The sequence below is a fragment of the Dreissena polymorpha genome, chromosome 2 (assembly GCF_020536995.1).
Source record: "Dreissena polymorpha isolate Duluth1 chromosome 2, UMN_Dpol_1.0, whole genome shotgun sequence".
Classification (NCBI taxonomy): domain Eukaryota; kingdom Metazoa; phylum Mollusca; class Bivalvia; order Myida; family Dreissenidae; genus Dreissena; species Dreissena polymorpha.
Genome location: NC_068356.1, coordinates 148,836,274 through 148,850,820, shown reverse-complemented (window position 1 = coordinate 148,850,820; position 14,547 = coordinate 148,836,274). Strand labels below are relative to the sequence as shown.

Genomic DNA, 14,547 nt, shown 5'->3' with positions numbered 1-14,547 from the left:
ATGCGGATATCTCTGGATCACAGTAAGGCCTTTATAAATATAGAATAAACGGAACTATGCGGATATCTTTGGATCACAGTAAGGCCTATATACATATAGAATAAACGGAACTATGCGTATATCTCTGGATCAGAGTAAGGCCTATATACATATAGAATAAACTGAATTATGCGGATATCTCTGGATTAGAGTAAGGCCTATATACATATAGAATAAACTGAATTAAGCGGATATCTCTGGATCACAGTAAGACCTATATGCATATAGAATAAACTGAATTATGCGGATATCTCTGGATCAGAGTAAAATATATACAAATAGAATAAACTGAATTATGCGGAGATCTCTGGATCACAGTAAGGCCTATATACATATAGAATAACCTGAATTATGTGGAGATCTCTGGATTAGAGTAAGGCCTATATACCTATAGGTCAAACTGAACAATGCGGAGATATCTGGATCACAGTAAGGCCTATATACATATAGAATAAACTGAATTATGCGGATATCTCTGGATTAGAGTAAGGCCTATATACATATAAAATAAACTGAACTATGTGGATATCTCTGGATCACAGTAAGGCCTTTATATATATAGAATAAACTGAATTATGCGCAGATCTCTAGATAAGAGTATGGCATATATACATATAGAATAAACTGAATTATACGGAGATCCCTGGATCAGAGTAAGGCCTATATACATATAGAATAAACTGAATTATGCGGATATCTCTGGATCACAGTAAAGCCTATATACATATAGAATAAACTGAATTATGCGGATATCTCTGGATCACAATAAGGCCTATATACATATAGAATAAACTGAATTATGCGGATATCTCTGGATTAGAGTAAGGCCTATATACATATAGAATAAACTGAACTATGCGGAGATCTCTGGATCAAAGTAAGGCCTATATACATATAGAATAAATTGAATTATGCGCAGATCTCTGGATTAGAGTAAGGACTATAGACATATAGAATACACTGTACTATGCGGAGATCTCTGGATCAGAGTAAGGTCTATATACATTTAGAATAAACTGAATTATGCGGATATCTCTGGATTAGAGTAAGGCCTATATACATATAGAATAAACTGAACTATGCGGATATCTCTGAATCACAGTAAGGCCAATATACATGTAGGTCAAACTGAACTATGCGGATATATCTGGATTAGAGTAAGGCCTATATACATATAGATTAAACGGAACTATGCGGATAGCTCTGGATCAGAAGCATATTGAATTTATGAGTTTGCATTACATTACAGTACAACACCAACCATTCAGTTTGTGTTTATGTCATACAATACATGTATAAGTAGTTAGGTTACGGCAAAGCTTTCTTGAATTGTATGATTTACAAATATACAGGGCACGAACGTCACGAGTTAATTAAGGTAATGTCGTTCAGGAGGACATTTAAGTTCATCCAATAAATGCCAATATGAAATAATGCACTAAATAGTGCTTTATAATGATTTACCAAAATTAATACAACAAATTTGTAGTAATTAAACGATTAAAATCTTGTGTAAGGCTTAATCTCAAATAAATAATATTATAAATTATTGAAGCGTGTTTGCCATAATGCATTTTATTATTAAGACCGTAAGAACAATAATTATATTCAAATCGTGCGATAATAGTTACATCGGTCAGCTAGCAAACACAAAATGTCCAGAAAGACATGATTACAATTTAAAGTCTATTTTACGATGTGCGATGATTAAGAAAGAGACCCGAGCTATTCAAACACTATAAACCAAGATTCAGCTGCTACACTATAATTAAGAGAGCCCCGTTATAAAATGCTAAACAATAATCCCACGCGAAAGGCCTACATAAAAGCCAATTGCTACATTACAACGATAAACAATACTACTGACATTCCCAAAGGTCCAAAGTTCCACATGCAACAATACTACAGAAACAATTCCGCGTTACAATATTACTTTAATAGTTGAAGGCTGCAATGGCTGCAATACACAATAAAGAGCCCCGCGCTACAGTCAAGCTCTAAAATAGTACTTAACGACTATCGCGCTTAAATACTATAGAAAGAGTCGCGTGTTGCCCTACTATTGAAAAGTCAAGCTCTAAAATAGTACGTTACGACTATCTCGCTAAAATACTACATACAGAGTCCCGTGTTACAACACTACATATAGAGCCACGCGCAATAATATTAAAGAAACAAAGCTTGCTATACATTATAATAGAAAGCTTCCCGCCATACAATTTTATGGAAAGATACCAGCACTACAATATTATTGAAAGAGCCCGCCCTTTAATATTACATAATTAGTCCCGCGCTACAATACTACAGAAAGAGTCCCGCGCTACAATACTACAGAAAGACCTGCAATATACAATACTTAAGAAGAGCCCCGCGATTAAATACTACAGAAAAAGTCCCGAGCTACAATACTACAGAAAGACCTGCAATATACAATACTTAAGAAGAGCCCCGCGATTAAATACTACAGAAAAAGTCCCGAGCTACAATACTACAGAAAGACCTGCAATATACAATACTAATGAAGAGGCCCGCGATTAAATACTACAGAAAAAGTCCCGAGCTACAATACTACATACAGAGCCCCATGCTACAATTTTACACACGGTGATCCAAGCAACACTACCATAGAAAGAATCAAGCGCAACCCTACTATATCAAGAGACAGGCGCCAACATGCTATGGGAATATCTACGCCTCACAACAATAAAGAAACAAATCTCGTGCTACTACATTATACAAACTACTATATTATACAAAGAAGTCAGCCCCACAATATTATATAAGAGGCTCGCTCTACAATAAAACAGAAAGAGCACCGCGCTACAATATTATAGACAAAGCACCGCAATGCAATAATATAGGAAGATCACCGTGCTAAAATACTACATAGAGTGGTCCGCGCTACAATATTATACAAATAGCCCTGCAATATAATAATATAGAAAGATCCCCTTGCTAAAATACTACATAGAGAGGTCCGCGCTTCAATATTATTAAAAAGATCCCGCGCTACATTACTACATAAAGAGCCCCTTGCTAAATACTGTAGAAAGAGCCCCGCGAAACAATACAACATATATAGATCCGCGCTACAATACTACAGAAAGAGCCACACGCTACAATAATATAGCAAGAGCCGTGCGCTACAATGCTGAAGACAGTGCTCCATGTAACAATACTATAGAAATAGCCCAGCGCTATAAAAATACAGACAAAGCCCCAAGATACAAAACTTCATAAAGACCCCCGCGCTAAAAAACTAAATTGAGAATGTCGCCACAATGCTAAAGAAGATATCTCGCGCTATTTAGTACAATATAAAAAGCCCCGCGCTACTCTTCTATGGAAATAATTCCGCGCGACTATACTGTAGCAAACGTTTCATACTTCAATGCTATATAAACAATCCCGTACTACAATTCTATAGAAAGCATCCCGCGCTACAATATTAAGCTTTGGGCTACAATACTATAGATAAAGCACCAATCTGCAATACTTTATAAAGAAAGAACCTAAACGCTACAGTACTACAGAGAGAATCCAGCACTAAAATACTATAGTGAGGGTCCTGTGCTGAAATACTGAAAAATGAGTCATGCTCTACAATATTTTAGAACATACCCCGCGCTACAATACTAAACAAAAAGCCCCGCGCTTAAATATTATAAAAAGATCCACGCGCTTCAATTGTATAGAAATAGTCTACATGGCTATTCAAAAAGCATCGAGCTACACTACGATCGAACCAGTCCCGCGATATAAAATAGAAAATGTTTCGCGCTACAAATTATAGAAAGAGTCCCGCACTTTAATAGTCCCCCTTGCCACAATACTATAGAACAAGCCTCGCGCTAAAATACTGAAGAATGAGTCCCGCGCTAGGACACTATAGTAAGAGCCCTACGCTACATTACTTTAAAACTTACCCCGCGGTAGAATACTATGCAAAGAACCCCATATTTAACTATTATAGAAAGTGCCCCGTGGTAAAATATTATAGAAATAATCCCGCGGTAAAATACTATGGAAAGGGCACCGAGCGACAATGCTATAGATATAGTACAATACTAAAGATATAGTACCGCGCTACAATAATATATAAAAACACTCGCGCTGCAATACTTTTGAAAGAGTCCCGCGCTACAATACTACAGAAAGAGCCCCGCGATACAATATTGTGGAAAAAGACCCGCTACATACTGCAGAAAGGGTACAGATCGTAATACTGCACAAATAGTCATGTGTAACAATATTATAGAACAACAATATTATAAAATATTATAGAACAAACCCCACAGAAAGAGCCGCTCCCTACAATATTACAGAACGAGCCGCTACTTACAATAATATTGAAGGAGTTCCACTCTACAATGCTACAGAAAGAGCCCTACGCTACAATACCGCAGTAGGAACCCCAGGCTACAATACAACAGAAAGAACCGCGCGCTTCAATTTTATCGAAATACCACAGCAATACAATACAATTGAAATAGCCCTACGTCACGATACTATAGAAATAACCACGCGCTTGAATATTATAAAAATCGTCTGCTCTAAATTACTATAGAAAGAGCCCCCATTTACAAATAAAACTAATTTCATATCGGTGACTAGATCGATACAAGATGCAGTTTGTTAAAATGATTACGGCCTTTCGTTTAAAGACATCAAGCTTAATTCACACCAAGCTTTCAACTCATATGACTATTGAAATATTTAACCTTTGGGAAATGATATCGTGAAATTTAATCAAACACTTGGTCGTAGTTACAACCCCCAAACAGGTAAACCGTAGCAATTGCATTTACACGTTATAATTTCCCTCATGTTTCGAATGATTTTCAGTATGGAGCGTTTTATATACTATGCACATGTGTGTGCATTTTTCTTTTCAAACGTTTACGTTTAAAACATAGTTTACAGTAAAACACGGACAAGTTACTATATTTAATAAATAATTACTATTAACATTAGTTTTAAAATCGAAATATTAGAATCAATTATCGGAACTTAATGTCTATTACGGCTGAGATTACACGGAGGTAGACACGTTAAAAGACTGTGTTAGTGGTGTCTAACCTTTCTTTTATCGAGGGGAAGTAACCACTTGGAGATGTTTGTCTTATGACGAAGTGTATAGTTTAAGCGAACTAAATATGATATTATAATTAACTATTGTTCTCCAAGTATGTTCTTTATGGTAAGGATTTATTATTAATTTATTACGCGTACGAATTCTACGTGAAACGCGAAGGTTATGTATTAGTTAAAGTATTTCGCTTTTAACCTAATTATTCATAGTTTGAAATCGAAAGTGACTTCTTTAATTGTAAAAGGAAAATAGAAATGTTTGGTGTAATTAAAGTCTATATTTATTGTGTTTGTTCTCGGCTGATAAATATTGCAATAGCTTTGTAAACTGAAATAAAATAATGCGATGGTGAGATGAAACAAAGCCCATATTTATCATTTCTGACATGAATATGCATTTCTAAAAATAACCGTCTCTCACTTCAAGGGGATTCCCCTCACGGGTTTGACATTTTTGTTTGAGTAGTATAAATGACTGATGTCATCGTTCAGAATGCATGGCGGATTGCAGTCTGAGTGACGAGAATGTGTTTGTTTTATTAGCATGCGTTCCGAACAAAATTTGTGTTCATGTCTGCGTGTCTTTATTTCAAATGTTGATCCAGTACGTTTATGATAACGTTAAAACTTCATCTTCTTTCTAAATGCAAAATTGACGAATGCAAAGATTTGACTGAATATATTGTGCTGTAATCAACCGAAATCGGTAAGGCTTATCCATATTATATTAAGTATTATGTTCAATATTAACAAAACGGCCTGATGTATCCGAGGGCTAAAGGCACGTCAGCTATTTATAATTACGTTATATTCTCTGCAGTTTAGTTTTCTTGTTTACAAAAGCGCAAGTTTAAATTAACATACTTAAAAGTATTAGTTATACTCAAAAGTGAGAACTTTGCAAATTGGAAAAAAAATCACTGTTCCATGTTAAATGTTTTGCCCTGCAATGGAAGTTACATATTTTACTTATCAATAGCCATGGTACTTGTCAAATTCGGTATGAATTCCGGCAAAACGGTTGGCGAATGTGTAATAACAAGTTAAATATATATTACATAAAATCTCATATTAAGTCGGCAAGTTTACGGGTTGCGGAAGGAAAATTCCTGGTAGCGAAGTTTACGGATTGAATAATAAACATTCCAGATAAAACAAGTCATTACTTTCAGATAAATGATACTGCTTGCCTTAACTAATATATTATTATGGATCAATTTGGTCATATTTTAAGGTGTTTTCGATTAATTAAATGTATTGTAAACAATGCATTAATTCAGTAATGTTTATTTCCGATGTCCGATTTTATTATGCTTTGAATTCCAATCATATAATTAATTTATAATATTGCCTCAGGTAGAAATATATAGGTATTTGAACATAAACTTGAACAAGTAATAAACCACATTTGTGGTTATGACAATCTAATCAATTTCTTTGTGAAGCGGCATTGTCCAGATAGACTAATAATGTATGTGTGTCTTTTAAAACTATCTCATGAACCACATGACAGGCTAATTCGTTAATAATGATAAGTTTGAATCGGATGTAGTCACATATACGTAGCATTGCGTAATGACCGTATATGACTTCTGGTATACACAGTATTGAAAAAGGTGTATCACACATTGGTCATCTATGATCGCTGTGGTTAGTTTATCGGCCGAAGACTGGTAACGTCGATAAATATGTTAATTTTTCATTGATTGTGTATGCCACGTATTTTTGTATATGGAATAAGTGACCAACCGTTTGATCTCATCTCTGCTCGCGGTCGCGGTTATTTATGCTAGTGTCATTTAATCTTCCGATATTGCCTTGAAATTAAAGTTATCATTAGTAAAACTACTTGTGTTGTTTGCTTTCATTAGGTGTCGTGAGCAGCAATCGAAAATCTCCGGGCGTTATTTTTACTGTGAAGATGTATGCTTTCAATTTTAATCGCCTAATATTAAGTCGGCAATTTTTGATTTCTTAAATGCGGTTGAACATTGATTATAGGAATATGAATTGTGATTATATAAATTTCAACCCGAACAGGTGCAGATAAACATGTTGATATAAAAAGTCAATGCATCGCGTTCTGTTCGTGAATACTGTTGGTCAACAGGGGTTCATGCGCGGCTACCATACGCATTGATTCAGTTTTCATTGAAATATATCGTTGAATTAACTACTGGACTAGCTTCCAATCATTCAAGTTAACAGTTTAAATGTTTGAATCCAAGTTTCGTGAGGCGTCTGCATGTGTCGTGTTTTAACTTTCACTTGAGGCTCAACCACACTGAAGCTTAAAGAGGTGTATTTCTGTTACGGTAATTGCGACATTAACATATAAATGTCGACGGTAAATGTTAAACGTAAAATAAAATGGCACCGGCGAAAATAATGAGAACATTAAACAACTTCCGAAAAAAATTCAAAAGCAGCAAAAATATATAACAGTTTTGATTTTATGTTCTCAGTTCATGTTAAAAGTTTATTTAAATTCATTCGGCATTTAACCGATAGCAAACTGATAATATTTATTCACGCATGTCATTGTTCAGATAACGTCCTTTTTGTTCAGCAAACTCAAATTTTGAGGAGAGTTATATAGTTTCTCATGTTGTTTCAAAATGAAGTATTGAACATATTTTATAAATTGAAGCATGCGCATTTATACTTTAATGTATAACATATTAAGTGTTACAGATGCTCGTTTGAAATGTTTTTTTTTTCTATTGCGTAAAAAATATTCTTATTATTTTGCAGGACAACATCTAAAAACTAGCTACGTGGCGGTCCACATGCCATATCAACACAAGTCGCGTGCGTTACTGCAGTTTTCAAACATTTCGCGCCGAAGAACAACCTTACTGATCGGTCAAGGGCACGGTATTATATTATCTGCCATTGTATTGAGTAATCATAATGATACTTTTGTTCAATATATAATGACTTAAACTTAATTTTATACATTAACGCAGATAAGTAAAAGGAAAAAACTTTAACGACAACTCCATTAACTACTGTAATATTTTGGTCCATTGCATGAGGTAAGCGCACAAAAGTAGCAATAAATGTTCCCACTTCATCAAGTGTATTATTAACCAGGTTTTCCGAAGGAAAAAACTGGTTATTAGATTGGCGAATGCGGGCGGGCTGGCTGGCGGGCTGGCTGGCTGGCGGGCTGGCGGAATAAGCTTGTCCGGGCCATAACTATGTCGTTCATTGTCAGATTTTAAAATCATTTGGCACATTTGTTCACCATCATTGGACGGTGTGTCGCGTGAAATAATTACGTCGATATCTCCAAGGTCAAGGTCACACTTTGAGTTCAAAGGTCAAAAATGGCCATAAATGAGCTTGTCCGAGCCATAACTATGTCGTTCATCGTCAGATTTTAAAATCATTTGGCACATTTGTTCACCATCATTGGACGGTGTGTCGCGCGAAATAATTACGTCGATATCTCCAAGGTCAAGGTCACACTTTGAGTTCAAAGGTCAAAAATGGCCATAAATGAGCTTGTCCTGGCCATAACTATGTCATTCATTGTGAGATTTTAAAATCATTTGGCACATTTGTTCACCATCATGGGACGGTGTGTCCCACGAAAGAATCACGTCAATATCTCCAATGTCAAGGTCGCCACGACTAAAAATAGATTTAAAACAAAAAAAAAACTTACAAAGGGGGTTAATTTTTTTTGGTCATTTCAAAAGTTCAGTTTGAGTTTTCTCCCTTTATCAGATTTTTTTTTCACAATGAAAACCTGGTTTTGTGACAATTTTGTCCCTTGTTTTACTACTAGTTTAGTTCGTGGCATCGAACACACCATGCAGTGTATGTTACAATATCAGTAAATTAAAATTCTATATTTACTTCCATTTTACTTTCTTTTATTTGAAAGATTGGGATACATAAGAGGCCGTTGAACGAATATTTCTTTTGGAAAACTATTCATTTTCCTCGCCCAGGTATATTGAAGACGTAATGTTATTTATTTAACTTGAGTCATTTAAACGTCATATTACCTGACTAGGCTAATAAATCAATTGTGAAGTATAAGGTAAGGCAGGTTTCATATGTGTCTTTTACACGGACAGAAGCCATCTTATTTGCATTTTATTGAAAAGCAGTATTGTTAACGTAACATAACATAACTTAAACTTATTTATGTACTGCAACGTGTCAGCTATGATTAGTTTATATGTATTAAGTACATTCACAGATATTCTTGATCTTGTTAATATTATTTATTTTTATTTCATGACAATTACCAGAACTAGTACACATATTATTGTCCATATAAGCTTATAACATGGCCTACGCTGCAGGAGTGAAATAATGTAATGCTCATTTTTGTTTATTACACGGGTGTTATTACACTAGTTATTTAACTGTGAAATGACGTCATTTTTGTGACGAAATGACATCATTATTTCAGCGAATTTTTTCAGTTAAACTCTTTAACAATGTGAATAAACTGTGAAAAGAGCATAAAATAAAGAGAATATGTGATGGTCATGCTATAAATAGAATCTTAGAATCGTGGTCATTTTGTATTGAATTTATTAAACTCGTCACCTAAATAAAGATAAAAACTCGGCAAACCTCGTTTTTATCTTTATTTAGATGACGAGTTTAATAAATTCAATACGAAACGACCACTCATGCAAGATCCTATATTTATCGAATATCTCACTTCAGCACTGTATGGATGGCTGAAAGTGGCACAAGACCTGATGAACCGGAAAGATTCCAAAGACAGGGCAGTGTGTCCAGCAAACAAGACCTGGTAAGATGATAAGTCGAGTGCAGTTTGTGTCCACTACACAATAACAATTAACGCATTGTTTTCCCGTTTAGATGTCTGCGTTTCCCCTACCTCTATTATATTTCTTAATTACATTTCAATCTTGATGGTTAATGTTTGCATAACTAAAGGCAGATGTACGTTAACATCTTTAGAAAAAAGAACAACAGTAAATTTATACTGTATATCAATAATTGGTCCCAAATTAAATACTTAACTTCTGTAAAAAATGTGAAACATTAAAAATGAATACATCCGTTCTCATCAATCTTCTTAAATCCACTTATCAGTGTCTGCACGTGCCAAAGTACGACACTACTTTTTGGCAAAAGTTTTTCACAGTTTTCTTTCAAATTATTAAATAACTATTTAAATATCAATATATTGTATTTACAAACATAATAATGAAAGTTTATATAATTTCGTTAAATTATGCAGCTTAAACCCTAGCAATTTAGTTAATTATCAATAGTTATAACACTATTCGATCCGCATTTGCAATTTCAGATAATAGAGATTTAAACATTATATGTTTTATATGTTTATCAATGGATGTCATAAGTATATATCAACTCGCCGTTGATTACCGTTTATATTTTCAGTGTCTTTATTTCAATCCTCTTAATTGAATTTATTAATTAATTCATGGTTAGCAATACTTGTACCGACTATTGGATTATTCACTGAGAACATTCACACGAAATTTTAATATATTTTATTAAGATAATACTTTAAAATTGATAATACATCGAATGGTATGGCCGTAAATGAATTTTTTAAATTGGAATAATTTTAGTATCGCTGATTTATTTGACGACTAACGATATCATGTTATTTATGACATGTAGCGTGTTTCTAATTGAAACGTTTTTTAGATTCAGTGGGAAAATGCCTCTGTTGAGACATGCACTATACTGAGCTGGCTCGGTTACGGACAGGAGATCATACAGGCTCGGAGAGACGCATATCGGGAGATAGGCAAGCTGTTAACTGCACGGGCATGTGGAATGGCAACGTATATTATTACGGGTAGCAAAGGTGAGGGGCTGAGCAGCTACTCTGAAAGTGATGTGGATCGAATGATTGTAAATAATAGAGTATTCTGTTTAGAAGATGATGTAAAGTCAAGTGCCTTTCCTGGGGAGATAACCGTGTTGAGATCACTCAGCCGCAGGAGTTACCATGGTCACTGTAGACTGCTACTGGAGAGACGCGGTACAACAATTCACAGGCAAGTAGATGATGCGTTTTGTGATGACGGATATGGTCACGAACTTTTGAGCAGTGACTTGTATGTTAATAACTATTCGAACGAAGACTTGCCTGAGGGCACGGTGCAGCATGAGCGTGCGGGACCGTCAATTCCGAGTACAATGCATGGACACTTTCACCATGACGAAGTACATTCATTACATTACTACTGCCCCAACATTCTGTCAAAATGGGCCGCAAGACCTCGCCACTGGCCGCCTACGGAAGTCGTTCAGTACGTCGTATCACTTGGAGCATTTCTGACGCCTGTTGGATTTAAAGGAAGTGAATATCAACATGTCGAATGGAGAGTGTGCTTTAACGCCGGTGAGATCGAACTAATTAGCAATCTTAATGCCACTCAAACTAAATTGTATGTTTTATTGAAAATGATAAAGAACGATGTATTACATCCACGTAAGAAAGAAGTTACATCGTACACATTGAAAAACATCGTTTTATGGATGGCGGAAAATAATCCTCAAGCCTCGTTTCATAACAAAAGTATTTTGCAGTGGTTGCATGAAGCATTGGATGCGCTTAGAGTTGCATTGATCACCTTAGAGCTACCATACTATATGATTCCAGAAAGGAATTTGATGGCAACCTCTGGACTTGATGTGGAACAGCAACGCACATGGATATCAACGATAACAGATATGCTCAATGAAGGTCCTAAGATGATACTAAGACTGCCAAAGATACGAAAATCTCTCGTAGCTCATCCTGAACCATTACGATGGTACAGCGGGAGGAGAATTGAGCTGGAGTTGCTGCGGCTCATGCGCATGAATAGAGAGGTAATCTGCAGTGATGAGAACGGGGATACTTACTATACCGATGCGATTTTGCAGGCATTAGATAGACGAATAAACGAGGTTATAACGGATGTTCGCATGAGGATGATAATGGAAGGGAGTCGAGTTATCAACGCACAGGCTATTTATGTTAGAATTATGATGTAAAACGTTAACGATGATCAATAGATCACTAACAAGGCGCGGACAACACTTATTTATAACTTTTGAGTACATATTATCTTAACGAATCTCAGATCATTGTTGCCAAGAACGTGAAAATTATACAACTTATCGCAATAGTGATTTGTTCAGTAATTGATGTTTGACTTTCATACGTTTGTATCACTTTTTAAAAATGTGCTCAATTTTACAAAAGATTTGTTTACAGTAGGCTGTAAACTTTACCGAAACAATAAATTTCGATACACTTTATTAAAAAATGTCAATCGGCTTCACATAGATAACATTAGTTTGCAAAATAAAGTTATGTAAAGTAATTTTTCTATATTGTATATATCTTAACAAAATATTTACGTATCGCGCTTGGAAACCAGCGGTATAATTTCAAGTTATGCAATTATTTCTTTTTAGAACTAATAGTAGACTAGTAACTCATTTTGTCGACGTATGTAGAAATGTGACTTGTGTTTATTTGCGTAAGCATGTTAGGAAATAAAGTGTGTTTGTGTCATTTGTATCTCATCTTCTTATCTAAATGTTCACTTGGTTTATGGTTGGAATTGTTAACGCATTTGCACTGAATGAATATATGTGTTACTGGCAGTTACTGAAAGTCCACTGGTATTGTTGTAATTGCTGTAAATGTATCGATAATATTCTTGTTTTTCTGGTTGAGTAGAAACATTGTTGTGATTTGTAATATTGATCAAAAAGTATTGAACACATTGTTGCACTTATTGATACAAATGGTGCATATCTGTATTCATTCCTATTTTTAAAATGTCTTCAAAAACGCTATTGTTGCATTCACAAATAAGAAATAAAGTACAGTTGTTTTATGCAAATTGATTAAACTACTTCTCATGTGAATGTATAATTGCTCGTGTTTTTTACTGGACAAGTGAATGTAAACTTTTATTGAACACGGATAATCTGTTTTCATCAAAACACATAGTTTGTATTGAATCTAAAGATACAAAGATATATGTTATAGTTTGATATTTTTATGCGGAAATATTTTCATACATGATAAACGTAATGGTGGATTTTCGTTAATCTAGTTATACCGTTAATCTCGTTTTGCTCTAAGCATGTGTATGCTTTTGTTAGTTTTCTGTTTGTTAGTTTTTTAGCGAGGCTGTTTTTGGAGAAAACCCGAGCTATTGTCAAAGCCAGCTCGTCGCCTGCCGTGCTAAAACCTTAACATTGGCCATAACTTTTTTAATATTGAAGATAGCACCTTGATATTTGGCATGCATGTGTATCTCATGGAGCTGCACATTTTGAGTGGTAAAATGTGAAGGTGAACATCATCCCTCAAGGTCTAGGGTCGAAAAAACAAAGTCAAGGGAAGTAATAAGCTTTAAATGGACATAGTTATCTGACCTGCCCACGTTTATATTTTTGTTAAATAAATCATAGCGGCGCAGTAGGCGGCATTGTGTTTCTGACAAACAAAGTGTGGTAAAAGGTCAAGGTCAAGGTCATCCTTTACGGAAAGGAAAATCGTGAATTGTAATAAATTTGACACTTGTTATTGTTTTAAAACCTCGTGCCCCGAATAGTTACAGATATGTTGCTCTGTTATTGCCTAACCATTAGGTATTTAAATGGTAATTATCTCAAAACCATATTCCTTTTGTATTGCCTTCGGATTGTAATAACGATAATATGACTGTTTTTTTACATTTGTGAGTTTGGTGATTAATTGTGGGATAAGTGTGTGTGGGGGTATCCCCTTATACATGATGACCCCAAAATGCTAGCGGAAAATGATTTATATCTGATGATAATTGTTGTTTGGTTTGATTGTTTCTTTACAGTATGATAACGAATAATAATTGCCTCTAAAACAAGGAGAATAGTTAGTTGTTTCGTGACAGGCGTTTCGTCTTAATTTGCAATTACGAAAATTACATCGTTTCCTTTTTTCGGCATATTGACCTAGAATGAAATGAATCTAACTACTAACTGCAGGCGATATTGAAGATCCACCTAGGACCAAGTATTTGAGTACAGACAATATGATACTACCCTCCGTACTTCGAATAGAAGTCCGTACATCTCGCCCTGCTCTTACGGCCGTTGATGTGAACAGTGGTCAAACTGGGATCTGTACAAAACAACGGCAAATACTTACTTTTAATTACATGAAGTAGTACAGGCAGAACTTAACCCATAAGCTTATTATGAATGAAAAAATAACGATATTTATGTTCTATAATCCGATTTTAAAATATACACGACAATAAAGATTACGTGCTGTTTACAAATAAAAATGTAAGGGATTTACGATTCTATAGATCCCTTTTACATATTTTTTTCATAAAGAATGATTTTATATTAATCATTGTAATACAATAATATATGAATGCACGTTTCAGC

General features: G+C 34.9%; 1 protein-coding gene across 4 annotated transcripts; it reads left to right on the top strand.

The window, feature by feature from the left end:
• Window positions 1–5,134: 5,134 nt before the first annotated feature.
• Window positions 5,135–13,032, top strand: LOC127869396 (uncharacterized). Of its 4 annotated transcripts, none has more exons than XM_052411940.1 (4): window positions 5,138–5,239; window positions 7,885–8,007; window positions 9,826–9,913; window positions 10,807–13,032. In XM_052411940.1, the coding sequence occupies exons 3-4, from the start codon at window positions 9,836–9,838 to the stop codon at window positions 12,145–12,147; spliced, it is 1,419 nt and encodes a 472-aa protein (XP_052267900.1). In that variant the 5' UTR covers window positions 5,138–5,239; window positions 7,885–8,007; window positions 9,826–9,835; the 3' UTR covers window positions 12,148–13,032. The 4 variants fall into 4 exon arrangements, with proteins under 4 accessions (XP_052267903.1, XP_052267900.1, XP_052267901.1 ...); XM_052411941.1 differs by having other exon boundaries at window positions 5,152–5,293; XM_052411943.1 differs by lacking the exon at window positions 7,885–8,007 and having other exon boundaries at window positions 5,135–5,239.
• The last annotated feature ends 1,515 nt before the right edge of the window (window positions 13,033–14,547 follow it).

Excerpts from the sequence above, each read along its gene's own strand:
- LOC127869396 (XM_052411943.1), top strand. The coding sequence starts at position 9,836 with ATGGCTGAAAGTGGCACAAGACCTGATGAACCGGAAAGATTCCAAAGA. Across the intron at positions 9,914-10,806 it reads TGTCCAGCAAACAAGACCTG|ATTCAGTGGGAAAATGCCTC; the intron begins GTAAGATGATAA and ends AACGTTTTTTAG.